The sequence below is a fragment of the Gaeumannomyces tritici genome (genome assembly GCF_000145635.1).
Source record: "Gaeumannomyces tritici R3-111a-1 unplaced genomic scaffold supercont2.3, whole genome shotgun sequence".
Classification (NCBI taxonomy): domain Eukaryota; kingdom Fungi; phylum Ascomycota; class Sordariomycetes; order Magnaporthales; family Magnaporthaceae; genus Gaeumannomyces; species Gaeumannomyces tritici.
In genome coordinates this window covers 6,615,451-6,642,045 of record NW_008804547.1, presented here as the reverse complement: position 1 = coordinate 6,642,045, position 26,595 = coordinate 6,615,451, and the positions used below count along the sequence as shown (strand labels likewise).

General features: G+C 60.9%; 10 protein-coding genes across 10 annotated transcripts; 6 read left to right on the top strand and 4 right to left on the bottom strand.

Moving 5' to 3' along the window:
• Positions 1–502: 502 nt before the first annotated feature.
• GGTG_07356 (hypothetical protein) lies at positions 503–6,113 on the top strand. Its single transcript, XM_009225180.1, has 3 exons — positions 503–2,528; positions 2,716–3,594; positions 3,674–6,113. The coding sequence occupies exons 2-3, from the start codon at positions 2,949–2,951 to the stop codon at positions 4,981–4,983; spliced, it is 1,956 nt and encodes a 651-aa protein (XP_009223444.1). The 5' UTR covers positions 503–2,528; positions 2,716–2,948; the 3' UTR covers positions 4,984–6,113.
• A 225-nt stretch (positions 6,114–6,338) lies between these two features.
• On the top strand, positions 6,339–7,480 carry GGTG_07355 (calpastatin; the record flags this gene model as incomplete). Its single annotated transcript, XM_009225179.1, has 1 exon — positions 6,339–7,480. One exon carries the CDS (start codon positions 6,339–6,341, stop codon positions 7,299–7,301), a length of 963 nt encoding a protein of 320 aa, XP_009223443.1. The 3' UTR covers positions 7,302–7,480.
• Positions 7,481–7,598: 118 nt separating this feature from the next.
• GGTG_07354 (hypothetical protein) lies at positions 7,599–8,383 on the top strand (the record flags this gene model as incomplete). Its single annotated transcript, XM_009225178.1, has 2 exons — positions 7,599–7,681; positions 8,206–8,383. The coding sequence occupies 2 exons, from the start codon at positions 7,599–7,601 to the stop codon at positions 8,381–8,383; spliced, it is 261 nt and encodes an 86-aa protein (XP_009223442.1).
• A 155-nt stretch (positions 8,384–8,538) lies between these two features.
• GGTG_07353 (hypothetical protein) lies at positions 8,539–11,944 on the top strand (the record flags this gene model as incomplete). Its single annotated transcript, XM_009225177.1, has 3 exons — positions 8,539–10,929; positions 10,995–11,191; positions 11,266–11,944. The coding sequence occupies 3 exons, from the start codon at positions 8,539–8,541 to the stop codon at positions 11,942–11,944; spliced, it is 3,267 nt and encodes a 1,088-aa protein (XP_009223441.1).
• Positions 11,945–12,216: 272 nt separating this feature from the next.
• Positions 12,217–14,171, top strand: GGTG_07352 (beta-xylosidase). Its single transcript, XM_009225176.1, has one exon. The coding sequence runs from the start codon at positions 12,364–12,366 to the stop codon at positions 14,026–14,028; it is 1,665 nt and encodes a 554-aa protein (XP_009223440.1). The 5' UTR covers positions 12,217–12,363; the 3' UTR covers positions 14,029–14,171.
• On the bottom strand, positions 14,022–15,666 carry GGTG_07351 (hypothetical protein). The gene is made up of 4 exons (XM_009225175.1): positions 15,386–15,666; positions 15,103–15,311; positions 14,921–15,025; positions 14,022–14,854 (listed from the first exon to the last, which is right to left on the bottom strand). The coding sequence occupies exons 1-4, from the start codon at positions 15,620–15,622 to the stop codon at positions 14,188–14,190; spliced, it is 1,218 nt and encodes a 405-aa protein (XP_009223439.1). The 5' UTR covers positions 15,623–15,666; the 3' UTR covers positions 14,022–14,187.
• A 220-nt stretch (positions 15,667–15,886) lies between these two features.
• GGTG_07350 (hypothetical protein) lies at positions 15,887–17,814 on the bottom strand. The gene is made up of 3 exons (XM_009225174.1): positions 17,334–17,814; positions 16,945–17,266; positions 15,887–16,871 (listed from the first exon to the last, which is right to left on the bottom strand). Exons 1-3 carry the CDS (start codon positions 17,748–17,750, stop codon positions 16,117–16,119), a joined length of 1,494 nt encoding a protein of 497 aa, XP_009223438.1. The 5' UTR covers positions 17,751–17,814; the 3' UTR covers positions 15,887–16,116.
• Positions 17,815–18,763: 949 nt separating this feature from the next.
• Positions 18,764–19,971, top strand: GGTG_07349 (hypothetical protein; the record flags this gene model as incomplete). The annotated part of the gene is made up of 2 exons (XM_009225173.1): positions 18,764–19,033; positions 19,099–19,971. The coding sequence occupies 2 exons, from the start codon at positions 18,764–18,766 to the stop codon at positions 19,969–19,971; spliced, it is 1,143 nt and encodes a 380-aa protein (XP_009223437.1).
• On the bottom strand, positions 19,935–21,067 carry GGTG_07348 (hypothetical protein). Its single transcript, XM_009225172.1, has 2 exons — positions 20,564–21,067; positions 19,935–20,492 (listed from the first exon to the last, which is right to left on the bottom strand). Exons 1-2 carry the CDS (start codon positions 20,712–20,714, stop codon positions 20,422–20,424), a joined length of 222 nt encoding a protein of 73 aa, XP_009223436.1. The 5' UTR covers positions 20,715–21,067; the 3' UTR covers positions 19,935–20,421.
• Positions 21,068–22,547: 1,480 nt separating this feature from the next.
• GGTG_07347 (ATP-dependent DNA ligase domain-containing protein) lies at positions 22,548–26,120 on the bottom strand (the record flags this gene model as incomplete). Its single annotated transcript, XM_009225171.1, has 1 exon — positions 22,548–26,120. A coding segment is annotated over one exon (3,508 nt), but the record flags the coding sequence as incomplete, so codon positions are not given.
• Positions 26,121–26,595: the final 475 nt, after the last annotated feature.

The window sequence follows — 26,595 nt, the reverse complement described above, 5'->3', positions numbered from 1 at the left end:
CTTGGGGGAGGAAGCAGGGTATGGGACGTAGTCGCCTGGCGTGGGGTGTGCCGTACGTTGCCGCGAAGGGTGTCAAAGCTCAGGAGGGAGAGATGCTCGGGCGGCCGCGGCTTGAGAGGCACAACACGCCGGTCCTCCCCAGGAGGCTGTCTTGAGGTGAACTGTCGGGCTCGGTCGCTCGGTTCCTTGGGCAGTCGTCGCCGGGCTTGCAGCAGGTGGCCGTGTCGAGGCGGAAGTCGTGGTTCGGTTCAATGCTGGGACTCACATACACCGCACATGGCACATGGCACCTGAGGCTCAAGCTGCCAAACGACACAACAGACAACTGGCCGCAGCCGCCAAGCTCCCGCGTAGTGGGGTCAAGTCTGGCTTATGTCATCGCCCCGGGGAGCACGAGCCACAGTCCCACCGTCTTGTGCACGGACCGCCAACAGACATAAAAGTGAAAATTTCGTCCCTTGTCTTTTCCTTTGCTTCCTCTTTCCTTCCCAACGCGCCCACTAGACAGTGCAACCCATCACAACCCGCGACTGGAGCAGGCATTTTGTCTGTTACCGACTGTGTGGCCGTTGATGGGCCTTGCGATTTCGAGGCGCGGAGAAGAAGGAAATCCATGGTTTCATAAGAACTGCCTGAGTGCTGTGCCTCCGTTGCTTTGGCGGTGTCAGAGGAACCAAACATTTTGACTTGTCGATCCGTTGCTGTCTGCTGGGCTGGCCGACACCGGAGCCTGTCGGGGTCACTCGTCCCGCGTCACATGTCCATCGCTGCCGCTCCCTCTGACTCGGGACCGCGCCAAGCTCGGGTCGGGGACGCCCTGCTTGCTCTCTGCAAGCGCGCCACCAGACCAGGACAAAAGCGCTCTGCGGGTGCGTCACGAAAAGAGAGGAGTGGCCGCACGCACCACGAAACGTGGTTCGATTCTTGTGCTCATCGCCGAGTGGACGATTTGCAATGCACATATCGATGTGGCTGCACTTGGCGGTTTCCACCCCCACGTAAATCATTGCTAATTCTCCGGGAGATTATCGGCAAAGGAACAAGCGTTTTGCATGTGATGGCTCTTTGCTGCCTGCTCCTGTCCGCGCTGATATCCCAATATCTCGTCCCTTTATTTGTCATTTCGGGTTTCTGCCAACAAATTGCGTTCCTATCCCCTTTTTCGTTCTGCTGCACCTTTTAAGCACCACGGTACTTTTGCGCCGGCTACAGACAGCCCATCGCATGTCCCAGAGCCGTTGAGCGTCTTTTATTAGCACGTGCTAGGCAGATGCAGCGAGTGTGGTGTTTGATGTGCGTCCGCGTCTCTTGGTATCCACTTGGGTGGGCCGCCGTCACCTCGTTCGTCAGTCGAAGAAGGAACCTGAGCACACTGAGGTACTGCGGACTCAAGAGAGTGACATTATCGACCAAATGAAACCCAGGGCTGGGAATCTTGGGGCAGCCGCCTGATGATCTTGGTTTGGGACGAAGATTCTCGGTTTGCCTCAGGCGAAAGCTAATCTGTGGCGGGGGAAAAGCACGGGAGAAAGAGGGTTCCGTCGAGACGTTTTGTGGTCTTGTACAATACGACAATACGGACATGGGACATGCAGCAAGAAGCACCAATTGACGCCATCCAAGCACATGCCTCGGGATTCTGCAGTCGGCCCAGCTGCTCTGTGTGCCTGTCCTATCCCCATTGCCAAGACTGGGTGTTCCCTCTAAGGTCAACAACAGCCACAGCCCTGACAAAGGCAAACAGGGCGGCAGTGTTGGCGAGGGTCCAGTCTGGCGGGGTTGACCAAGCCAGAAGCAAGGCACATGACCGCATGACTGGCAAACTGGGTCCGTTGGGAAAACACTTCCCAGACGTCCAGAGCACGTCCCTCGATGCCCTGGGCCAAGCACCCGTTACGCCTAGAAAGCCATGGAAGATGAACAGTGTCTGTCGGTGCGTTGCGTGATGTGCCCTGTCGGGATCTTGCAGGGAGTTTGCAAACCGAAAGACATTGGGACATGGGCATTGAGAAATGAGGCGGGCTCCACCCGCTGGCTGGCTGCTGCTCGGCACATGAGATTCAGCTGCTGGGAGTTGGGTGGGGTCGTCGGCCCAGCACATGGGAAACGGCAGGCACTCAATCGAGGGCTTTGTGTTTTGCACATGGGCCGGCGTTCGCTTGATGTCCTGGTCCCCTGCTGACGACCAAGGGGCCCTGCCGCCCCACAAATCGCCGCCCATCCCGCCTTTGTCCACGCCTGTGCGCCAATCAAGCGCCCCCGTTACTCGTCTTTTTCATCTTCACGATCCAGCAGCCGCGGGAGAGGCCAAAGTCAGTCGACCGACGGGTCCCGGCCTGGTCGCATCCTTTTTTTTTCCTGTCTGGTCTCCAGTCTGGTCTTGCCCTCGTCTTCCCTGGCCATCTCCTGTCCCCGCTTCCTTGGCCTCCCTGTGCTCTACCTATATTTCCTTCGTCTCTTGTCCATCTCGTGGCAAGCCCGTCTGCCTCGTTTCCTGACTGGCGGGCACTCGACACTAGACACACACGGTACGCCTCCCCAGATCTCTCATGGCGACGAGCCGCGGCTGCATTGACGGCCGCCCTGCAGAGCCCTTCCTCCACGCCCCTGATACAACCTCGGGGCTCGCTGGGGTGATGCATGCGGGCGCGCCGCTTGAGGGAAACTCTGTCGACACACTGACTGACTGACAGCTCCATTCTGGCAATCAATTAGGGGCAGTCACCGGCTCCAACGCCCTGCACGCGCCGCCGCGAAACCGCCGCCTCCTGCCCGCGCCGCCGCCCGCACCGGCCCTCGCTGGTCTTTTGTCTTTTCCTCGTCCCATGTCGGCAATGTCCCGCCTGCTTTAGCCTCCGCCCTGTGCTTGCGCCCGTGTGCGTGCGAGTGTAGAGTCCAACCGAGTCGAGTCGCTGAGAGTCCCCAGCGTTTCGCACACGCCACCAAAAATGGAGGCCCAGCATCACATGCGAGAGCGCCAACAGGGCTGTGACGATGCTAAATCCCCGCCCGAGCCCGCCCTCCCAACCCTCCCACCGTCGTCTTCTCTCTTCCCCCACTGCCACCCGCCGCCATCGCCGCCGCCGCCGCCGCCGCCCAGTCTCGGCCTGCCATCGCCTGCGTCCTTCGGCAACTCCCTTGCCGGCGGCCAGGCCAATCGTCTCGACCAGCTCTCCTTCCCCGATGTCCCCACACACGAACTCGCCCCGATCTCCCTGACTGCCGCCCAGTCCTCGTCATTGCCCAGCCGCGACACCAGCAAACCTGCCGCCGGCGACGCTGCCATCACAACAACACTGCCGCCAATCTCGGCCCTGACCGACTCGCTGCCCTCTTCGCTCAGCCCCCGCTCCGTCCCCGCGAGCTCCGCTTCCCCTCCGACCCAGGTCGACCGCCGTCACCCGTCGCCGCCGAGGCTCACTGAGTGGCCAAGCCTGAACCCATACACAACCTTTTACAGCCCCAGCCATGCCCAGGCTGCCGACTCGCCCGGAAAGATGGACGTGGAAATGAGCGGCACCCGCGCCGGGAGCGTCAGCCTCGACGACCCCGACGTGCGCATGGCCGCCGAGGCGCTGGGGGATCTCCGCGCAGGTACGCATTTTCTGTGCTGTCTCGGACGCACGCCATGCTTTCATGCCATGTCCTGGCACTTGCGCTGACACACCAATAGACTTTGTTTCGACCCCGCAACAACAACAGCACCCCGAGCCCCTTCTCCAGCTGCTGACAACTTCGCACCCACTGCTCGCAAAGACCATCGAGGGCACCACATCTGCCTACAACACCTCAAAGAACTTCTCGCCGAGATTCAAGTCGGGGGCCGAGTACGTAGAGGGCTACCTAACGCCCATTGGAAACACTCTGGGCTCCGTCGGCCGTGTCACGGGAGTCGAGGGCGGAGTGCGATGGTTCCTGCGTGGGGCCAGGAGACAGCCCCCGCCGTCGTCGGACCTCGAGTCTGGCGACGGCGCGCGGAATAAGAGGCGGAGGATGATGGGCACCCGTGACGGGTCCGACGATAGCAGGTCGATGGGCCACGACGACAGGCCCAGCCCGACAACGACCACGAGCGCCGTAACCACCCCGACGCCGTCCGAATTCGACCCCTTCGCCTTCAGGAGCAAGGAGCGGAGGACCTCGATGAGCACGGTCGACACCCTGCCTGCCTACGACGATCACCGCTCACCGGCCTATACCGAGGACGCGCGCGACGAGCGGTCAGGTTCAGTGTCGTCGCCGCGTCCGCAGTCGTCCAGCAGTGGGGGTGCTGCCTGGCAGTCACGCCTCATCCTCTCCACGTCGGGGCTTAGTGTCGCCATGAGCGAGGAGAGCTTGCGGAGTCTCAAGTACTGCCTGCAGTGGTTGAGGTGGGCCAACGACCACATCGCCAAGGTTATCGGCACACTCAAGGCCACGCTGGAACAGTTCGAGCAGCAACAGAAGCAGCAGAACCCCGACGCGGAGGGTAACCTCTCGACAACCGAGATTACCGTCATCATTGACCCCAACGCCATGGTCATTGATGAAGAGCCAGGGCAGATTGAGAACGCCGAGCTGGGCCAGCGCGTCGCAGCCCTCAAATCGGATGTTCTCAAGACGCTGCGAGCCGTGATTGAGACTGTTTCCAAATACGCCGGCGGCGCACTCCCCGAGAATGCGCGAGTTCTTGTTCGCCGACACCTGACCAGCCTGCCTCAGCGCTTCCGGCTCGCCAGCCAGGCCGATCCCACTGCCGCTGGCCCATCCACGGCCAGCGAGAAGGATGTGCGCGAGGGCGCTCAGCGTGTCCTCCTCCTGGCGCAGGAGGGTCTGGACATGATGGCTCAGGTCAGCGGCGTGCTGGACGGCACCATCGTGAGCGCCGAGGAATGGTGCTCCCGCTTGGGCAAGAGGAAGCAGGAGGAGCGAGAGGCGCTCGGACGCCAGAGCATCGAGCCTCTGACGGGAGTTGGCATCGATGGTGATGTGAAGATGGGCTGAGCCAGTCCACCACCCACTGCTGCATATTGGCATATATTTCTTCTTTTCCCTTGATTCCCGTTCCTTAATCACGGTTTCGGTTAACTTCCGGAGAGCAAAAGTGCAAAACGAAAGGGATTTAAAAACAAAAACGAAACATAAAACCGGACTTACACGGGACGGCGCGGCGTTTTAACGACGGGGTTACTCTTGGACATCAACATACCCTTCAACGCGCATCACCCCGTTCACAAGACCATTGCTGGGCTCAGCCTGTGTGCTGCTGGCGTGGGCCCGCGGAGAGGAAGATTATTTAGAAAGCCTGATTGGCGCAAGGCACAGGCGGCTCTCAGACGCATTTCTGCCGTCTCTATTCGTTCCTCGAGGCTGATCTCTAATACTTGGATGGCCGTGGTCGCGCCATAAAAAACACACACCAACACTCATTTATCTTCCTATGTCCTCTCTTTTACCTCTTTCAATCCGGCTGAATTTCCTCGCACTTTCCACTCCTTCTCTCCTTTGTTGTGTTTTGTACCTATTAGCAAGCCGTTCTACCATGTCCTCTGGCTGCACATGTCTTCTACTACTGCTTTACCCTGCTGATTTTCGGAATACGAAACTCGATGCCTGACATTTTCCTTTTTCTCGACTGCTTCCATCTCTTCTGTTTTGTTCATGCTTTTGTGTTTTTAGCTGGCAACACAATGCCTTTGTGTTGTTCGGCTTTTTCGATCGGTCCACTGGACGGCGAGCTTGTAGAGCGATTGTCCGTTCAGCGCGGGAGGGGGTTTGGGTTTGGATCGGCTGTTGGTCTCATTTTGTTCTGTTTCTATCTTGCTTTGATGTAAATAGCCTCCCATCTGTGTCCACAGAAATCCGACATAGATGTTTGTGTGATTGGACTGCCCCTTTTTGATCATGGCGTGGAGCCGAAAGCGGCTGGCGACTTCTTTGCCTCGTTCGAGTGTTGTCGCGCGCGGTAGGCTGCCACTTGCCGTCGTTGCTCCTGCTCCCATACTGGATACGATAGCTCAACACTAGGAAGGTGCAGTCTGTGTCTAGGGTCAACCGGGGAACAAAGGGCAGACAAGGACTTGGGATCCAATGTAGCCACCACCACCGAACAAAGCAGACAGACGCATCTAATGTTAACCTACACTCTTCTTTATCGCCATCGGCTTTTCTTTGGTATATAGCGTTCGTTTCTCAGCCGGAACGAGGATGGACACCAACGCCAATCAGTCGTGAGGCACACGAGCAGACACGCACACCCTCCTTCACAGCATCTTTTTGGACGCCATAGCTACTGGTCGTCATCGCTACCACGTCCGACACAGACACCAAACTCGTGGCGCCCGAACAAGCATAACATGATGCCATTCGACAAGCCCCAAGAGAAGCGGCCGAACAAGATCAAGCTCTTGTTCACGCCGAAGCCCAAGGACGCGAATGGTGACGTCGATGGGGCCGACGATGGGGCCGACGATGGGGCCTACGACGGGGCCGCTGGCGAGGGTAGCAGCAGCAGCAGCGACAGTAGCAGCGGTTGCTATGAGTTCGGCAGCGAGTCGACTGGGTCTCCCGCCCCTGGGGGCCCCGAGTGCATGACCGATGACGACAGGGGCGTGCAGGCGGCGCGGCTAGAGATGCTTCGGGAGGCCGGATCGCTGCAACATGACAAGAAGAAAGTGCAGTTCTGCAGCATGACGCGCTGTGCCCAGACTGACTTCGAGCGCTCCCCAGAGTATTTCGAAGAGCCCCTGGCGGAGCTCCTGGAGGAATGCAAGACCAAGTCGGGGCGCGCCGCGGCGGCCGGTCCATCCGCCCCGAGCAGCAGCACGAACTGGGCTAGCCACCTGGACGAACACAACATCCACCGCTTTGACGTGGCGCAGGGCCGCGACGGCGAGGTGTACGACAGGGCGCTGCGCGAGGTGCTGGCGGGCGGCAAGGAGACGCACTGGATGTGGTTCGTGTTCCCGCAGCTGGCGGGCGCGGGCGGCGTGGACCCAGCTTCCTGCAGCCACACGGCGCGGTTCTACCACGTGCGCTGCCTGGCCGAGGCGCGCGCGCTGCTCGACCACCCGCGGCTCGGCTGGCGGCTGCGGCGCATGGCGGCCGCGGTGCTGGCGGCCGCGCCGGCGGTTGGCTACAACCCTAAGAGGTTGATGGGCGGAGTCGTGGACGCCGCCAAGCTGCAGAGCTCTATGACGTTGTTTGGGGTAGTGGCTGAGGACACGACGGTGTTTCAGCAGGTGCTGGACGACATGTTTGATGGGATGTCGGACGACTCTACGCTGCAGCTTGTAAACGCGGAGCTGAACCGCTCAGGATAGGTTGGTGGCGAGGTTCGGTCCTTGTGCTACCTACCTACCATGGCTTGTCGTCTCATGTATTTCCCATCAACGCCACTGCTTGTCTTTTTTTGATAGCATCAGCTTTTTGTTTTCTCGGCAGGGACTAGATTGTAATATCTGGGCAGTTAATACTGCCTTTCTTTGAATAAACAGCCAGCGTATTGTTTTCACGTTTTCAACTAGTGCGCGATTCTGAGTTTAGGTGAGTACGTTCCTCCAGTAGACACGAGGCTGAGCCGGCGGAGGGCGGCTAGCGTCCGTCCCTGTTCCGATCACATGGCAGCCGGACTTCGGGCGTCGGTCGCGGTGGACCCGGACCCCGACCATGACGACGAGCACGCGAGGCGCCGACATCTGCCGTCCAGGGGTCCAGCTCGGCGTTCCCGCCCTGCATCTGCACTGCATGCCAATCGTACCACCTACACCAACAGGCAACGGCAGCCCGAGAAGCCTCGGCAGGCAGGGGGAATGCCAGGTCTTTGGTGGAGACGCCTCGGCTGACGGTGTTATGCATCCTGCTGAGGGGCACCGGAAAAAAGTCTGGACCGTTTTTCGCTTTGCCGGATTATAAATGCAGAGGGCAAAATAACTGCAGACTGAATGGGCCTTTTTTTTTGTAGTGGTGGGGAATAAATTGCGGTCCGGACTTTCAATGGTGGATGATTCCAATCCCGATAACACGAAATTTTTTTTGGCCATGTCTTGGGCGCTTCCCACCTTCCACCCTGTTACTGTTGCCCGTCGGACAGTCGGGCTCTCTACACGTACTTGGCCCCTATTCTATGAATCCCACATCTTTACTCCTGCAGGGTCCCTGGGCCAGGCCCTACAGGGGCATGCTTGGGCCGAGGCATGACACTGAGGCGGCCCTCGCGCCATGCAGATTGGACGCAGGTGCGGGTCGATGGCAGGCCGTTCATGCTACGAGTCACCGTGAGCCCTCCGGCACGTCCCATAGGCCGCCTGCCCCGCGGCGAGAGCTTCGACCCCGCCGCCCGACAGGCTCGGGCAAGCTCGAGGTCGACTCGCACCGCCTCTGTGCCATCATGTACCTAGTGTGACGTCCCGTCTGCCTTCTGCTATATACGCACCTATATATACATGCCCCAAGGCCCCCTCCCTGCCCGCCATGCCCGGCTCACAGCCTGCATCCCAATCCATCTGGCCTCTGTCTCTTCTCCAACGCCCGGCCGCTGCAGAAGACGACCAGCCCAATATGACGACCACCAACGACGACGGCACCGCGCCCGTGCCCGAGCCCGCGGGGCTGCCCCTCCTGGGCAACCTCGGCGCCATCGACTCCGAATTCCCGCTCGGGTCCTTGATGTCCATGGCCGACAAGCACGGCGAGATCTACCGCATGCGCTTCCCCGGTAGGACCATGGTCATCGTGTCGACCCGCGCCCTCGTCAACGAGGTGTGCGACGAGAAGCGCTTCCAGAAGAGCATCGGCCCGACCCTGCGCGAGGTCCGCCACGGCGTCCACGACGGCCTCTTTTCCGCCAGCGCCGAGGAGGAGAACTGGGGCATCGCCCACCGCGTGCTGATGCCTGCCTTTGGCCCGCTCTCCATCCGCGGCATGTTTGACGAGATGCACGACATCGCCTCCCAGCTGGCTCTGAAATGGGCACGTTACGGCCCCAACCACCAGATCATGGTGACGGACGATTTTACCCGCCTGACCCTCGACACCCTGGCCTTGTGCTCCATGGGCTTCCGCTTCAACAGCTTCTATTCGCCCGAGCTGCACCCCTTCATCGAGGCCATGGGCGACTTCCTGGTCGAGTGCGGCAACCGCGGCCGGCGTGCACCGCTGCCGTCACTCTTTTACCGCAGCCAGGACCAGAAGTTCGATTCTGATATCGAGATCCTTCGCACCACGGCCCGCGAGGTGCTGGAGTCCCGCAAGGGCGGCGAGGGCGGCGAACGCAAGGACCTTCTCCATGCCATGCTCCAGGGCGTCGACACCAAGACGGGCAAGAAGATGACGGACGAAAGCATCATGGACAATCTCATCACCTTTTTGATTGCCGGGCACGAGACGACGTCGGGCCTGCTGTCGTTTGCATTCTACCAACTGATGAAGCACCCGGCCTGCTACGAAAAGGCACAGCGCGAGGTCGACGAGCTGGTCGGCAAGGGCCCCATAACGGTCGACCACCTGTCCAAGATGCCCTACATCAACGCCGTGCTGCGCGAGACGCTGCGCATCGATGCCACCATCCCCGTGATCTCGGTCGGCGCTCTCGAGGAGACGACGCTCGGCGGCAAGTACAAGGTCGCCAAGGACGAGGCGGTGCTGCTGCTGCTTGCCAAGTCGCACCTGGACCCCCTGGTCTGGGGCAGCGACGCGCTCGAGTTCAAGCCCGAGCGCATGCTGGACGCCAACTTTGAGCGCACCACCAAGGAGTTCCCCAACGCCTGGAAGCCTTTCGGCAACGGCATCCGCGGCTGCATCGGCCGCCCCTTTGCCTGGCAGGAGGCCCTGCTCGTCATGGCCATGCTCCTCCAGAACTTCAACTTTGTGCCCCAGGCCGGCTACAAGTTCGCCTACAAGCAGACGCTGACGCTCAAGCCCAAGGAATTTCACATGCGTGCCGTGCTCCGCGACGGCCTGACGCCCACCACGCTCGAGCGTCGCCTACAGGGCCTTGCCCCGGCGTCCGAGACGGCAAAGGTGGCCTCGACAGGCAGCTCTGCGGGCGCGGGCGCGGGCGCGGGCGCCACAGGAGCCCCCATGACCATCCTGTACGGCTCCAACAGCGGCACGTGCGAGGCCCTGGCGCGCCGCATTGCCGCCGACGCGCCGTCGCACGGCTTCCGCGCCGTCACAGTCGACTGCATGGACAGCGCCAAGGATCGGCTGCCCACAGACCAGCCCGTCGTCATCATCACGGCCTCGTATGAGGGCCAGCCGCCTGACAACGCCGGGCACTTTGTCGCTTGGCTCGAGGCCGCAGACCAGGCCGGGCAGCCGCTCAAGAAGGTGTCGTATGCCGTGTTCGGGTGCGGCCACAAGGACTGGGCCCAGACGTTCCACCGCATCCCCAACCTCGTTGACACGACGCTCGAGCAGCTCGGGGCGTCCCGCCTTGCCGTGGCGGGACTGACGGACGCGTCGACTGGGGCTGTCTTTTCCGACTTTGAGACGTGGGAGGACGACAAGCTGTGGCCGGCGCTGGCGGCGTGCTACAACGTCAAGAGCGACGCGGGCGCCAAGGAGGACGGTAGCGACCGCATCAAGGTGCACGTGTCGAACCCACGCACGTCGACGCTGCGGCAGGACGTGCAGGAGGCGCGTGTGGTCGAGGCCAAGGCCCTCACGGCGGCGTCGGGGCCCGAGGACGGCGACAAGCACGTCAAGAGGCACCTCGAGATCGAGCTGCCCGAGGGCATGTCGTACGCGGCTGGTGACTACCTCGCCGTGCTGCCCATCAACCCGGCCGAGACGGTGCAGAGGGCGCTGCGCCGGTTCCGCCTTGCACGCGACGCCCACGTCACCATCGAGTCGCCCGACAGCCAGACGGCTCTGCCCGTCAACACGTCCGTTCCTGTGTTTGAGGTGCTCAGCTCGTATGTTGAGCTGTCGCAGCCGGCCACCAAGAGGGTAAGCGCTACGGGTGCCGGAGAGAGATTTTATGTGAGGGACAAGACTGACATGTTATCGCTCAGAACCTTCTTGCTCTGCAAGACGCGGCGGCCGACGACGCCACCAAGCAAGAGCTGGGCCGCCTCGCGGGCGATGCCTATGCCGACGAGATTGGTGTCAAGCGCGTCTCTGTCCTCGACATCCTTGACCGCTTCCCGTCCGTCGAGCTTCCCATCGGCTCGTTCCTGGCCATGATGCCGCCGATGCGTGTCCGGCAATAGTGAGTGGCTGAATACGTCGCCTTTATTACTTTTGATGCAGCGCCGCAATGCTGACTGATTGCTTCTTGCACAGCTCCATCTCCTCGTCACCCCTCTGGAACCCGTCCCACGTTACCCTCACATTCTCGGTCCTGGATGCGCCCTCGCTGTCGGGCCAGGGCCGGCACGTCGGCGTGGCGACGTCGTACCTCGCCTCCCTCGGCGCCGGCGACTCGGTCCACGTGGCGGTGCGCCCCTCGCACGTCGCCTTCGGCCTGCCCTCGGATCCCGAGCGCACCCCGCTCCTCTGCGTGGCCGCCGGCACGGGCCTGGCCCCCTTCCGCGGCTTCGTGCAGGAGCGCGCGGCCATGATATCGGCAGGTCGCCAGGGCCTCGCCCCCGCGCTGCTCTACTACGGCTGCCGCGACGCGGCCGTCGACGACCTGTACCGGGACGAGCTTGACAAGTGGGAGGCCCTGGGCGCCGTCGAGGTGCGACGCGCCTTCAGCCGCGCGGCGGCTGGAGATGGCGGCCCCAAGCACGTGCAGGACGTGATCCTCGAGGACGCCGACCGGCTGTCGGAGCTGTGGGAGGCGGGCGCCAAGGTCATGGTGTGCGGCAGCAGGGGCGTGTCGCAGAGTGTCATGGACGCCATGGTGCGCATCCGCGTCGACAAGGGCAAGGAGAAGGGCAAGGAGTTCTCTGAGGACGAGGCGCGGCAATACTTTGACGATCTGCGGAATGTGCGGTATGCTACTGATGTGTTTGACTAGGGTGGTGTGTGTGGTTTTGCTACGACGTATGATGCAGTCGGGGATTTCGTATTATTACCTATATATTGGATGGAATACCAGCGGACTTTTTTTTTTTTCCTCTACATTCTTATTTTGATCAAGATGATATATTTGCATCCTTTTTACTGGGTTGTAACCGAAAAGAATATTTCTTCTGTCCCATCCACATCAGCCCGACTGACCCCCACAACACCACTCTTGGCACCCCGTCGGGAGCTCCGGAGCCGGCGGCTAAATAGGAGTGCGGGGCGGATGCGGAGGCGGTTCGGGTGGAGGCAAACGCTGTCGCCGTCGTGGGTTTCGAGGACACTTGGGTTTGTATACAAGAGCATCGCATGGAACTTGCACTCCTTATCCTCCCGGCGGCTCGCTAGCACAAAAAAAAACATACCCCCAAAATGCCCCTCGTCCGCAACCCCATCCTCCCCGGCTTCAACCCCGACCCGTCGGCCGTGCGGGTCGGCGCCGACTACTACATCGCCACGTCCACCTTTGAGTGGTTCCCCGGCGTGCAGATCCACCACTCGCGCGACCTGGCCAACTGGACGCTGGCGAGCCGGCCCCTGACGCGCGCGGCGCAGCTCGACATGCGCGGCGACCCGGACAGCTGCGGCGTGTGGGCGCCCTGCCTGACCCACGACGGCGACCGCTTCTGGCTCGTCTACACCGACGTCAAGCGCAAGGACGGCTCCTTCAAGGACTCGCACAACTATATTGTTACAGCGCCCGCAGTCGAGGGCCCCTGGTCCGACCCCGTCTACGTCAACTCGTCGGGCTTCGACCCGTCCCTCTTCCACGACCCGGACAGCGGCAAAAAGTACTTTGTCAACATGCTCTGGGACCACCGCCGCCGCCCGCGCCTGTTTGCCGGCATCGCGTGCCAGGAGTTCGACCCGGCCACCAACAGGCTCGTCGGCCCGCGCAGGAACATCTACCAGGGCACCGACCTCGCCCTGATCGAGGCGCCGCACCTGTACAGGCGCGGCGGCTGGTACTACCTCCTCGTGGCCGAGGGCGGGACCGGCTACGACCACGCCTGCACGCTGGCGCGCGCGCGCGACATCTGGGGCCCCTACGAGACGCACCCGGAGGCCCACCTGCTGACGGCCAAGGACGCGCCGCTGGCGCCGCTGCAGCGGGCCGGCCACGGCGACCTGGTCGACACGCCCGACGGCGGCCGCACGTACCTGGTGCACCTGACGGGGCGGCCGACGACGCAGCTGCGCCGGTGCGTGCTGGGCCGCGAGACGGCGATACAGGAGGTCGAGTGGCGGGACGACGGCTGGCCTCGTGTCAAAGGCGGGCCCGTGCCGTCGCTGCACGTCGACCTGCCCGCGGCCCGCGACGACGCGCCCTACTGGGCCGAGCAGCTGTACACGTTTGGTGACGGTGAAAAGGAGCCGCTGCCGCAGGACCTGCAGTGGCTGCGCACGCCGCAGCCCGAGCGCATCTTCCGCCAGGACCGAGGCCGGCTGGTGCTGATGGGCCGCGAGAGCGTCGGGTCGTGGTTCGAGCAGGCCCTCGTGGCGCGGCGCCAGACGCACTTTTCCTACGACGCCGAGACGCTGCTCGACTACGCGCCCGCCGACGAGCGCCAGTACGCCGGCATCACGGCCTACTACAGCCGCTACAACTTCCTGTACCTGACCGTGACCGCCCACTCGGACGGCGAGCGCGAGCTGCTCGTCATGGCGTCCGAGGCCTCCTACCCCGAGTCCAAGCTGCGGGCAGAGTTGCTGCAGCAGCCCGTCCGCATCCCCAACGCCGGCAAGGTCCGCCTGGGGCTCACCGTGCGCGGCCGGGACCTGCAGTTCTACTACGCCGTGGCCGCGGCCGGCGAGGGCGACGCCGACCTGAGGGCGAGGGACATGGAAAAGGTCGGCCCCGTGCTGGACGCATCGCTCGTGTCCGACGAGTGTGGCGGCCACCAGCTCCACGGCAGCTTCACCGGCGCCTTTGTGGGCGTGGCCTGCTCCGACCTCAACGGCACCGCGCTCGAGGCCAGCTTCGACTACCTCCTGTACCGCCCCGTGAGCCACCATACAGACCGCTATGATGTGTGAGTAAACAGGCCTTTTCATTTGGACATGAGTGTACTGCACTACCTAGAAAATGCCACGAGAAAGTCGCCATCAACAAAAAACCCAACAAGATCTCACCATAAAGACCAAGCCGCGTGATCCAACACCGTACACGTAGCACTGGCCACACAACCCCCTGCCTCATGCAAGCGGCTTCTGTATGTAGATGACCTTGAGAGGGTAGTAGGCGTGGTAGGACCGATTCTTGATGGCACTGCGCACCCTGGCCAGCAGAACCTCGGTCTCCTCGGCCCTGTAGCCCATCACCATATGACAGACGTAGTTGGCGAAACCCTCGAGCCCCTGCTCAAGGCACATGCGGTTGAAAAGACCCACCTCCTTCCACCTGGGGTCGGCAGCCCAGCCGCCGATAGGCAGCTTGACCATGGCGCGGTTGATGTCGCCCGTAAAGCCGGCATCGCGCAGCTTGTCCTCCCAAAACTCAGAAATGGTGAAGGAACGGCCCATCTTCTCGCCGGCGGTGCGGAAGAGGACGTTCCAGTCAGTCCAGACGGAATCGTCGGGCACCGAGCCGTCGTCAGAGAGGAGCGGGATCGAGAACTCGTGGTGCTCGAACCAGCCGCCGGGCTTGAGGCAACGGTGGACGTTGCGGTAGAACTTCTCCCAGTCCTGAATGCAGCCGAGCAGGCCGCGGACGTGGATGTAGTCGAAGCTGTTGTCCGGGTAGGTCCACTCGGACTCGGCGTTGTCGAGCTCGAACTTGCAGTTGGGCGGCACCCATGAGGGCTGGATGGGCGACAGTTCGGTGCCAATGACCTCGGCCGACGGGTTCTCGTCGGCAAAGTCGCTGGGAGGGGAGCGTGATTAGCACAGAAGGACAGGGAGAGGTGCGTATACTTGGCATTTCACTCACATGGCCCAGATTCCAGTGCCAGTGGCGACGTCGAGCACCTTTTGCGGGTTGTCGAGCGGGGCAAGGTAGAGTTTGTCGCCGAGACCGAGGTACATCATGTGATGGCTGCGACGTGACATGGTGAGCTTTTGAAGGGGCTATCCGTCAGGGTTATCCGTCAGGAAGCAGGACCCAGGACGTACGCGATATCCAGGGCCTCATTCTGGATGTTATCGTTGGGGCCCCAGTACTCGGCACCCTCAAAGTTCTGGTAGGTGCGGCCATGGATCTTGCGGTAGTTGAGGATGGACGAGCTGATGGAGGCAGTGGAGCTAATGTTGAGGCTGTCGCCGTCACCCAGTGCCGAGTCGTGGTCGTCGAAGCCAGCGTCGGGCCCGACGAAGCTGGGGTCCTGGAGGGCGTGGGTGTGAGCTGTTATCTCGGTACTTGGGTAAACGGTCAGATGGATGGACCCAACTGACGCACCACTCTATGGCCGGCCTGGGCCGCTGCCGGTGGATCAGACGGCGCAGGTGCGGCGGCAGACGATGCGGTTGCTTCCGTCATGTTGAGAGATGGGATGGCTGTTGGGAAAGGAGGAAGTTGGGAGATTGATGGGGGAGAGGGGCGGGAATTGGGGTCAGATGAGGGAGGGAGGGGAAGCTGAAAAGGCCCGTCGTTCATGGGTGCTGGGTAATGCCTGCCATCTCGGGCCAGCTGCATGTGGCAACCATGAATATAGGCTAGGTGAAGGAAGCGCGGTGCGGTGGGCCACGACGTACTATCAATGGATTGAGGGGTTTAACCCTTTAGCGCTGGAGCACCCGAACCCACCGGGCTACTGTGCACTGATTGACGGTAGCGTCGCTTTAAGGCACGTGGCGGTCGCCATCGGCGGAATCTGGAGCCATCTGGAGTGGGGCCCGATATGTGGCCCGAAATGGTGACAGGCACGCTAACAGACACGCTAACGGGCTGCCAGCACAGGGGCTTCACTGGGGCCCTGTCTAATCAGGATATGCCTTCATCATACCGCTATTTGGACGCTAATAGGTTCCCACCACAACTACACCACGCGTCACGCCACCTAACCCCGCCCGTTTGCTAGCGCGATCCTGGCCTGCAAGCTGCAGGTTCGGGCTTGGCAAGTGCATTTGTGTAGTCGATATGCAGGCCTTCTGTGCCTAGGCCTTGTAACCCCAACACTTGCGCCCTCACTAACCCCTCCCAGCCAACACCGAAGCCACCTCCTCCGCAGCCCGGGATCCGGCCAAGACGGCGCCCTCCAGGTACCCCTTCCACTCATACGCCGTATCGCCCCCGCCAAAGTGCAGCACCCCGACTGGCCTGCGCAATGTCTCGCCGTACTTGCGCAGCATCCCCGGCCCCATCGAGTTGGTGGGCGCCCCCCAGATGTGCGACTCCTTGGTCCACTCGACGTAGTTGATCTCGAGCGTGTCGCGCGCCTTGTCCGCCAGCTTCGAGTCCACCGCCCCCGCTAGCATCGCCAGGTGCTCGACCACGGCCGCCCGCCGCTCCTTGTCGGGCAGCGCGTGCCACCGAGCCGCCGCGTCGGCAGCCACGAAGACGGCGAGGCTGTACTGGTCCAGCGACGGGTCCGAAGTGTCCCAGCTGAAGCAGACGGGCCCGTTGACGGAGCTGAACTTGCCGTCCAGCTGCGCGTTGCGCCACCAGGGCTCGCGGTACGACAGGATCAGCTTGGCGTAGACGCCCGGCTTGGCGCTGGAGAAGAGCTCCTGCTTTTCGGCGGGCAGCGCCGGCTTGATGTCGATGTCGGCGTAGGTGTTGGTCGGGATGGCAAAGATCACGCGCTTGGCCTTGAACTGCTTGCCCTTGCCGGTGGTGACCAGCGCGCCGTCGCAAGTGTGCTTTACGCTCGTCACTGGGCTGTTGACAAGCACGCTCCCTGGTGTCATGGCGTCGGCTAGACCCGTCGCTATGGCCGTGGTTCCTGCAGAGGGGTTTGTTCCTGGCATTAGCTTCGTCCTCGGTTCGAGTCATGTCTCCCGGGGCAGACAACCTACCCTGCTTGACCTTGAGGTACTGGGCGCCTTTCTCGTCATCTGTGCTGAGACTGATGAGGCCATGCCCAGATTTGACGTAGTCCAAGAAGTAATGCGCTCCAACTTCCTCTGGTTCCCGCCCAACGGTGGAGGTGACAAGTCTCTTGGTAAGCCCCTGCACATGCTCAATACCGCCAAGTCCCTTCTGAGCGACCCAGTCGGTGACGCTGACATCTTGGTCCACCGGGAACTTGTCAAAGTTGCGGATATCGATGTCGTGTTCGGTCGTGATTAGGAGGCCGAAAAACACTTTTTCCAGCTCTTGTAGCTCTGGGTTGTCGGTCTGTGGGTTTGTCATGTCAGCTCAAAACTCCGAGTCTCGCCGCTCTGAGATGCAGCCGGCGACTCACGTTTGGGCCCCCCAATGACACCTGGATGATCTTCCCATCCGGCCCTTGCACGACCGAGTTTCCTTGCAAGTACTGCACAGCCGTGTCGAGTCCGAACTTCTGCGTGAGAGCGTACACCTCCTTTTGCGTGTGATTGTTGATCCAGGTGGCACCGAGCTCGATGATGCCTGGACCGCTCTTGCGCTTGACCGACCGAGACCTGCCGCCGATGGTGTCCTTGGCCTCTAGCACGACGGCCTTGAGCCCGGCCTGCTGGAGTTCATAGCCGGACATGAGACCTGAGAAGCCCCCGCCCACGACGACGACATCCATCTCGACCGGCTTTTCGGCCACGGCGGCACCGCTCGTGACGGGCATGCTAGACAGTAGCAGAATGAGGCGGGATGCGATCCCACGCAAGGAGAGTCGATGAACCATGTTGCTGAGGGTTACTCTGATGCAGGCCAAGTTGTGCAAGAAAGGTGCGGTTAACGAGGAGTTGAGACGCTTTGCCTTGGAGTTGTGTCTCTCCTTTCTTCCTCTGCCCAGGATAGGTAGCTGTGGTCTTTATACCCATCTTTTGCACATCCATCTTGAACTTCTGGACATTCCAAAAAAAAAGACGTGGTCTTGTCGCTATTCCGGACCCTTCATCTCTGGCCACGAGCATCCAAGGGCTGCAAGGCGCGGCTAGATTGATGGCGCCGAGACAGCAGGCTAGTAGCTCTGAGAGCCTGGAGCCGAGAGCCTGGAGCCAAGAGCGCGGCAAGCTGCACGCGTCGCTTTTCCAAAACCTTTCGACTCGGATTAGACGGATTCTGGAAGGATTGCAACGCCAACCGCGCTCTGCAGCATCCCAAGCACAAGAGTGGCCTTGGCGATCGGACTAACACACGTACCCGTAAGCCCAACTTGCGCGCTCTGCAGCTCCGTCTGCATCAGCCGTTCCCCAGGAATTGCATCGACGTTCCCATTTCCCTACCGGCTTCGCTCCGAAATTTCGGTATTAATAGCGCTTGGATGCACACACCGCGCTTGGTTCAGAGACGGCCCCTGAAAGCATGATGGCATCATCCCTCAGTCCACATCCACGTCCACGTCACTCCCGGTCGCGGCTTGGGTGCCTCACTTGCCGATCACGAAAGAAGAAATGCGATCAGGTCAAGCCGCGCTGTGCAGGCTGCCGCCGCAACCAGATCTTTTGCGACTGGCCGTCCGGCAGCAACAACCCACAACGCGAAGGCACATGTAGCCAGGTCGGGATTCTCGCCGCCGCCGCAGCAGCAGCAGCAGCAGCAACTGGTGCTCCGCCACCAAAAGTGACATTCCACATCTCGACGCCCGCTCCCAGTCTGTCCGCCCACCTCGGACCTGAGCGCGCATGCAGCCTCACGCCGCAGTCGTCACTCCTCCTCGGGCACTACCTCCGGGAGACGGCAGCGCACTTTGCCATGCTGCCACTGAGGGACAACCCCTTCGTCACCATCCTGTTGCCGCTCGCCTGCGCCGACGACCTGCTCATGCACGCCATCCTGGCCTTCAGCGGCAGCCACCTGGCGTGCAAGGAGCCAGGCAGTCCAGTCGCCACGGCCACCGAGCTGCACTACGCGCGGTTGATTGGCGGGCTGCGGAGCGAGCTGGCTCGCCTACTACGAGAAGGGGAATCAGGCGAGCAGGCTGTGAGGCTGCTCCCGATCTTGATGGTGGCCTCACACTACGAGGTAAATGTGCTTCGTGGAGTTGGGCGTCTTCCTGCCTGGACTAAAACGACGTGTCTTGCCTGCAGGCCATCTCTGGCGACGCCCAAGGGGCCATGTTCAGCCACCTTCGGGCTTGCCGCTCGCTCATCATGTCGTTAACGGGTCCCAACGGCAGCGGCAAGAGCCTCCCGCCCAGCATCATGCGCGACTCCTTGGGCTTCAGCATCGAGCTGTACACCTACATTTCTGTCAACAACATGCTAACATACCAAGGCCACCTCGCCGACGCCGACACGGCCTCGGATCCTTTCGTCGTGCCCCTGGAAGACATGGCCGCGTTCCCAACCTTTGGCGCCCTGTTTGCCGGCGGCCACGAGCTCTTCCGGCTGGTGCCCCAGGTCTCCCGGCTGGCGTCGCGGCGCCTGGCCCAGGAGACGGACCCTCCCACGCCGCCCAGCAGCACGCTCCAGGCCGCGCACGACGACTTGCTCGCGCGCATAACCTCGTGGACGATGCCGCAGCAGCCGCGCGCCGCCGAGACGGCGTCCGAGTGGGGCGACCGGGCCACGGCGGCCGAGGCGTTCCGGCAGGGCCTGCTGACATACCTCGCAGCGGCGGCGGGCGGGTCGCGCGTGGCGTCGGACGCGGGGGCCATGGGCGCCATCGGGCGGTGCGCGGGCGCCTTCTACGGGCACGCGCTGCGCCTGCAGCTGGCGCCCGCGCCCTACACGGTGTCGCTCATGTGGCCGACCATGATGGTGGGCTCGTGCATGGTGGACGCGGCCCAGCGCGAGACGCTGGAGCGCGGGTTGCGGCGCGGCCGCTTCGCCATGCGCCACCTCGGCGTCATGGCAGACGTGCTGCGGCTGCTGTGGGACGACCCGGACCCGCGCGCCTTTGGGCCGAACGGGCTGCGGTTGATCATGAGAAAGCACGGCATCACGTTTGGGGTGGTGTAGCGCGTTATTTGTTTGGCAAATAAAAATAATAATAAAATAAAAAAAGTTCAAAACAGGATTCGACGATTGTAAATATGCTGTCCCATCGCTTCGCTATGATTAAACCCAAAAATATGCAAAGATCCAAAAAGAAATGGGAGCACAGGCTCGCTCCTCCGGGTATAATAGAGCCTCCTTTCACATCTATGGCGGCAATGGGTAGGAATCTAGGGCGGCTGTCGTGTGTGCCGGCCCGAATGAACAATGAAAACAGTAGTCTGGGGGTAGTTATTCTGTCATGGTGCTTCTTAGAATCCAGACGCGCGATCCCACCGTGGGAGCAAGTCGTGTCTGGCCGTCGGGTGGGTTGCACTGAGGGCTGTGGTCGCCCAAGCCACGCCACAGCGCATCAGCCGAGCGGCTCGCGTGGCGGCGGGTAAAGGAGGCTGTAGCAGTCGGCGGATTGCCTCCTTATTTCCACGAGCCGTCCTTCTTAATACCCCAGTAGTACAGCAGGCCCATCAAGACGAATATTGTGATGACTGGTGAGAATTAGTGTGTCAGCAAAGGACCGAGCCAAAGATTTTGGCGCTGCCGCGGTGTCGTCACGCACCAACTGCTATCGTCTCGACGGTAAAGTGGCTGATCTCGCGCTTCATGAGCATGTGCGCGGTGGAGCCGGCCTCGGCCAGCCCGCGCATCAGGAGCTCGTTGCTCCTGACCGCCAGGAGGTGGGTGTCGAGGGACGATTGTATGGGCGCCATGATTATTAGAGTTGCCGGTTCGGGGTTGTCGATATTACAAGGAGACGGTCCTGCAGAGAGAGTATTTTTTTTTTCTTTCTTTTGCTGTTGTTTGGTCGTTCGGCCAGCGATGGGAAGAAGTATCAACAGCGAGAATGGAAAGCAAAGTCTGCCCAGCAGCTCGGATAAATTGTACAACGGCGACCAGGCACCGGCTCGGCTCTTCTTTTTTGGCGAGAGTTGAGGGATCAAAACCGGGAAACGTGAAAGAAGGGAATGCAAGACGAGTGGTGGTAGAAATGGTTATATCACACCCGACGCCCCCTTTCCTGTCTTGGCTTGGCCCTTGGCCCTCCTCTTTTTTTTTCTTCTTCCTTATTCCTCCTTTGGTCCTCCCCTGGGCTGGGTCCCGTCGTCTTATCCATCGGCCCACGGCGGCGGGACCCATGTATGGACAGGGGCGTAAGCTTCTTTTTCTCGGAGTGGGTAATGCTTCCATCATCCACCGACGACGGGGGGACAACATGCCAGCTTGCCTGCGCTGACCAATCGACAAACTTGTTGATCCTCGTGGCAGACTTTTATCCGCCCGGGGTTAGGTTTCGCTAAACCGTATTTCCCATCTGTGGCCACACTCGTTCGTGCCAAGGTCGTTCGTGAACAAGACAACAACGGACGATGGGAAAGTCGGGCGCTTATGCCCGAGAACCACTCACCAGTCGAGGGCTGGCTAGAGCGCCCAGAATCCAGCAAGCAGCGTTTCATGGTGGGCTTATTCGAGGTCTCAGGATGTCGCAGGCCTGGTGGTGGACCCTGTTGGTGGGATGGGGTGGAGACGTTGCTGGGAGGATTCGCGGACCAAGCCGCCCAGAGAGCCGCAGTCAATTCAATCTTGACATCAATCAATCCTACAGCTACAGCGGGCAGCCCCTGCCATTTCTGCAGCACCTGGGCACCATCTGGGCACAACCCATCCCCTTCCAGGTTATCAATCCACCAACCACACAAGCTTGTCTGCCCATTTCCCATTTGATCCCAGATGCAAAACAGCCAGCCACATGTTGTTGCTGTCTCGCCTGCGCTTTCCTCCTGGGCGTCCTGGCATTCCTGGGCTCGGCCGTCTTCTTGGCGAATCATCTGTATGCGTCGAGCCGAGTCCTGGATTTAAACGGCCAGACCTCCAGGCCCCCACGGCCCACCCCCACCCCTGCCCCTTGCCGGCGCCCATGTCCCGGCCGCGCCCCGCCAAGGCAGATCCGGACTCCCGCGGCCAGCGGTCACGGCAGCTGCTCTTGGGCAGCTGCTGTCACGGGCCAGGCCAGAATTCCAGGCCACTCGGGGTGCTACGTCTCACCAGGCGCGCGCGGCAGAGTCGACCCTTTTTTTTTTTTTTTTTTTTTTTTTTTCCTTCTGGTGAGTATTGTCAGTCTCGGGGTCTCCACCGTGCCCGTGTCCGATGGCATCTTTCCAGACGCCGCTTCCCAGTGCGGCCAACGGAATCGGCTACTAGCCCAGTGGGCGCGAGCTCGTTCATCGCCAAGACTCTCCGAGATTGTCATGCATCTATCAGACACTGGACCGCCCTGCGAATCAAACGCCGTGCTCGATCCATCGACTTTTCAGCAGCGTCTGATGCTCGCTGGACCCGAGAGAGCCGTCGTGCCATGACGCCGGGGAGGCCTTGTCGGAACCCAATCGCCGTCGATGAACCACATGGATGGATCCCCCGTCCAAATGCTCAGGATTTGTTGCCCGAAATAAAAAGTTGCATGCAGCAAAGCCAAAGTCACAAGCCAATGTCCCGCATGACGCAATCCAGAACCTGCAGAGATATCCAAAAAAAAAAAAAAAAAAAAAAACCCTCCGGGGTATCGAATGCAACCTGTTATCCAGAAAAGAGAAAACCATCTCAGAACGCCCTAAACACGACCCAAGTGTCGCCTTCTCCAAAGATGGTGGTAGTTTTTCCTATCCACCCTAGGCCCTGCCCTTTGCCCCCTCCCCTCCGCGCTCACCGTCCTGGCCTCTTGCTCGGCCACGTCCTCCAGGATCCGCCAGTCAAACACGCCCGCGTACTCGCACCGCCCACCACCTGCGCCGGCGCTCTCGCCCTCTTGCCTCAAGGCCTTGAGCCGGGTCAGGAAGGACGCCGAGGCCTCCTCGCGGCGTGGCTCGACAAGCACCATCAATCGGGGTCGGTTTGCTCTGCGGCGTTGGGCTCTCTCCTCGATTAGTGCCGCGGCTGAGGAGCGCCTCGTGTTGGGGCTGCCGTCGCACGGTGGTGCGGGTGCGGCTGACTGCGACAAATATAGCCGGCTCCATCTGTTCATGTCCGTCTCGAACGAGTAGACACCATGGCCCTGTAGAAGATCCTCCGTCACCCAGGGGGTTTGTGCAATGCACGGCGCCAAAAGGAAGACATATTCACCGAGCGTGCAGTCTTTGCCATGGTGTTTGCACACCCCAGCGCTACCAGCTAGTGGGAGACCCTCGACATCCAAAGGTAGGGGATGCCGTGCTCCGCCGTTGGAAGCATGCTTAACGCCAGAATATTCGCCGGCAGACGTCACGGTGCCTACCCCACCCGCAGTCTGATGTGCGGGCACCCCAAAGGGCGACTCAGGCAGTCGTGGTTGTTGACTCGACTCCGCTTGTTGGACGGGTGACTTCTTGCCGTCCGGATTTTGCCCGACAGGGTGTGAATTGGTCCTGTCCGAAGACGAAGCCGTCATGTCCTCAAGCGGCCCTCGGCGCGATGTAGAGGGTGGAGGGTGCGACTGCGTCATCGTCGGCGACACAGCGCCGCTCTTGTCTTCGGATCGCGAGCGCCGACGGAGTTTTGGCCCTGGAGGGGACGCCGTCACCGTGTGGGGACCGTCTCCATCCTGGCTGGGGCGTTTCCGCTGGTTTCGGCAAGGCGACAGCGTCAGGTCGACGACGGGAGCGGCATTTGGAGACTTAGCTGTGGACCAAGCGTTTGTTTCGTCGCTCGTTGCGTCCCCTTGGTGGTGGGGCGACGACGGCAAGGCGGGCGACGCCGGAGCGGGTGGGACATCCCCTAACCTTGCCGAAAATAGACTCTCTTGCGACGTCGTCTGCCTGGAGCAGCCAGTCTGCTGGCTTATCGCGTCCACCGCCACGCCTCCTGGGTCGGCCGCCTCCAGCCTGGTGATCCAGTCAACCAGCTCCTGGCTGTCGTCGGGAGCTGCCGCCTCGTTCTCTTCCCGAGCAAGGCGCTGGAGCTCTTCGAACTCGATAACGTCTCTCCACGCCCGGTCGCAGTGAACCTTGGTGACCATAGGGAAGCGCGGGGTGTGGTATGAGACATTGCCCTCGCGTATGAACGAGAAACAGCGAATGTCGAAGACTGGTGGACTGGGAAATATAACCGAGGGTCGCTTGCCATCGTCGATTCCCGGCTCGAAGTGAAGGGTGGTGGTTTTGTTTTTCTCTGGCTGGAGGCTCTCAGGGTTGACGTACAGTCGAAAGTGTTCAATCTGTGACGAGTTCAACTCGACCACATTTGTCACCATGAACCTCGGCTTCGCGTTGCACCGTAGCACATCTCTCTTGTTGTCGAGGCATCCAACGTAAAAGTGCGTCCACTTGAGCCCGGGCAGGTGGTAGGACTTGGCCGCCACCGGGTCATAGCGAGCGCCCACAACGGCAAAGTCACCGACGTCCCCGAAGCCACCAATGTATTCCTTCTTCAGCTTGATAGCGGAGCAGCTGTACGGTCGCCGGATCCCGCCAAAGTCAAAGTATGGATCGTCTGGCTTCAGTACGAGTCCTTCTTCCCGCGCGGTGATGCAGCGGGCGAAGGCCTGCCTCAATTTGAACGCCCCAAGGTGCCAGCCAAAGTCGATAACCTCCCGCTTGACTAGCTCAGCCACTCCAGGTGTCGCGATGACTAGCTGGCTGAGCCGGCGGAAGCGCTCAGAATGGCACGCTCCGAGGAGCGACTCGTCGTCGACCACGAGAACATCGTAATAGACGATCATCAACTTCTCCCACGGGTGTGCCTGGGAGTCTAGAGCAGATCTGTGGAAGAATGAGCCCGAGCGCGAGACATGTTTGCGGATCTTTTCGAAGGGCAAGATCTTTCCATCCCTTTGGTTGTATACCACCAGCTCTCCCTCGAGGATGCAGCCCTTTTGCAGCCGACATTCTTCCTTGCCGAGAGCCAACGAGGCAGAGATAGCAGGGTGGAGATTCGCCCTGTCCCGGGTGCTGTCCTTGCCGCTCTTGGAAAAGATCTGGATACAGTTGGCCCCCTTGGACAGGTCGATATGGACCTGGCAATACTCGCCATCCATCTTCTTCTCGACGCTCATGCGCCCATGGCCCATCTGCAGGCAGTGCTTGATACTGCGGCCCTTGAGCCAAGGCTGGCGGCCAACCTTGACTCCGAGCATGGGCTTGAACTGCCCCGCGAGCTCTGCGGCGGTCAGCGCGGGAGTTGCCATCCGGCTGGCCTCTCTGGCATGTCGGAGGCGGTCGATCGCAGTGGGTAGGTCGTCGTAGATCTTCAATAAAACAGGAAGAAGGGTGTCAAGAAGCCTGAGAACAGGGGCCGAGTCTAGGTCGACGGGCGAGAAATCCTTTAGGATAAGACGGGTAAGCCATTTCGCAGGCATGGGATCCAGGCGCCGGTAAAGAGACTGGAGTGGCGCGTGAACATCGCGTGCTTTGGGTGAGCCCCGCAACGATGATCTCACGGCAGGGGAGCTGAAGCGGGACTTGGCCGCGATAGCATGGAGGGTGGCATCGATCTCCTCGACGCAAACGGGCCTTTCAGAGTCCAGAGAATTGGGTGTCTCGGCCAGGATGGCCTCGACAGACTCGGCCAGGTCTCGGCCGCTGCCAGGTCTCTCATATTGCTTCAGCTGCTCAATGCGCGAACGCCCGAGGCACAATGCACGGGCGACGATGTTGCCAAGAGACCTGGCTTGGATGCCGTAGACACGGTCGGGTCGACGAGCAGGGAGCAGGGTGGACGCGACGGCGCAGAGGTCAACGTCATTTCGGTTCAGGTCGTTCTGGTGGCAGACAAACCACTGCCTGATGATGCTGGCGTCGGACTTGACGCGAGAGGGCGCATTGTCCTCGAGCAGTTGGAGAAGGTCGCATATATAGACAAAAGGAAACCCCATAGTGATGAGATGAGCGCGGAGGCGATGACATGATCGCAAATATTGAAAGACGCGCTCAGGGCTATATCTATCTAAAGTATGGAAAAGAGAGCAGGAAGGGCAAAGCAGGCAACAATGAACCCATTGGCCCGTCACGCAAAGGGTGGTCAGCTGCGCCGCGCCGCAACAAAGGAGGATGCCGAGTTGGTGATGCCTGGCGCCAGACGCGTGCTTTAACCGAGGGGGAGGGGTTTGGCGCGCGCAATCACGTGTATCAGCCCTGGGTCCACTCATCTGTTGCCTGGCCTGGGCCCACCTGGCTTACCCTGAGGGCGGCACCTCCAGTTGTAGAGGATCACCTCTAGCTTTATTTGCCGTCAGCAAGTCCATCCTTGACGACGCTCAAACCAAGAGCAGTCACTCGAAATAGTGCCAGCAAACAGCGATCTCTATCACATGGCAAACAAAAGGCATTCCAGCCCCTGGGCCCCTTGATGTCATCGCGATAACCGGCTTGTTTATGCGATTGCGTTGCTGCGCAGATGGACTGAACAGAGTCGTCCTGCCATTGGCCTAGGGCGTATCGAAATGGAAGAATTCTCAGGTGCACAGCTTGAGGACCTGCAAGCCGCGCTCTCCTTGCCTCGAGGGCCCCTATCATTCTCGGATTGGTGTTTTTTTTTCGTGCCTCCCGCCACCACCTTGGCACCCTTTCATCAATGTGCACGCTTTGTTTTCTCGTCTTTGCCATCATGCGTCCATCTCCCATT

Bases quoted from the DNA above. Each gene is read 5' to 3' on its own strand.
- GGTG_07356 (XM_009225180.1), top strand. From the start codon at position 2,949: ATGGAGGCCCAGCATCACATGCGAGAGCGCCAACAGGGCTGTGACGAT. The intron at 3,595-3,673 runs GTACGCATTTTC...ACACACCAATAG, and splicing joins GCTGGGGGATCTCCGCGCAG to ACTTTGTTTCGACCCCGCAA.
- GGTG_07352 (XM_009225176.1), top strand. From the start codon at position 12,364: ATGCCCCTCGTCCGCAACCCCATCCTCCCCGGCTTCAACCCCGACCCG.
- GGTG_07351 (XM_009225175.1), bottom strand. From the start codon at position 15,622: ATGCAGCTGGCCCGAGATGGCAGGCATTACCCAGCACCCATGAACGAC. The intron at 15,026-15,102 runs GTACGTCCTGGG...GTCACGTCGCAG, and splicing joins AATGAGGCCCTGGATATCGC to CCATCACATGATGTACCTCG. The intron at 14,855-14,920 runs GTGAGTGAAATG...CTCCCCTCCCAG, and splicing joins GGCACTGGAATCTGGGCCAT to CGACTTTGCCGACGAGAACC.
- GGTG_07350 (XM_009225174.1), bottom strand. From the start codon at position 17,750: ATGGTTCATCGACTCTCCTTGCGTGGGATCGCATCCCGCCTCATTCTG. The intron at 17,267-17,333 runs GTGAGTCGCCGG...ACAAACCCACAG, and splicing joins TGTCATTGGGGGGCCCAAAC to ACCGACAACCCAGAGCTACA. The intron at 16,872-16,944 runs GTAGGTTGTCTG...ACCCCTCTGCAG, and splicing joins GTACCTCAAGGTCAAGCAGG to GAACCACGGCCATAGCGACG.
- GGTG_07348 (XM_009225172.1), bottom strand. From the start codon at position 20,714: ATGGCGCCCATACAATCGTCCCTCGACACCCACCTCCTGGCGGTCAGG. The intron at 20,493-20,563 runs GTGCGTGACGAC...AATTCTCACCAG, and splicing joins CGTCGAGACGATAGCAGTTG to TCATCACAATATTCGTCTTG.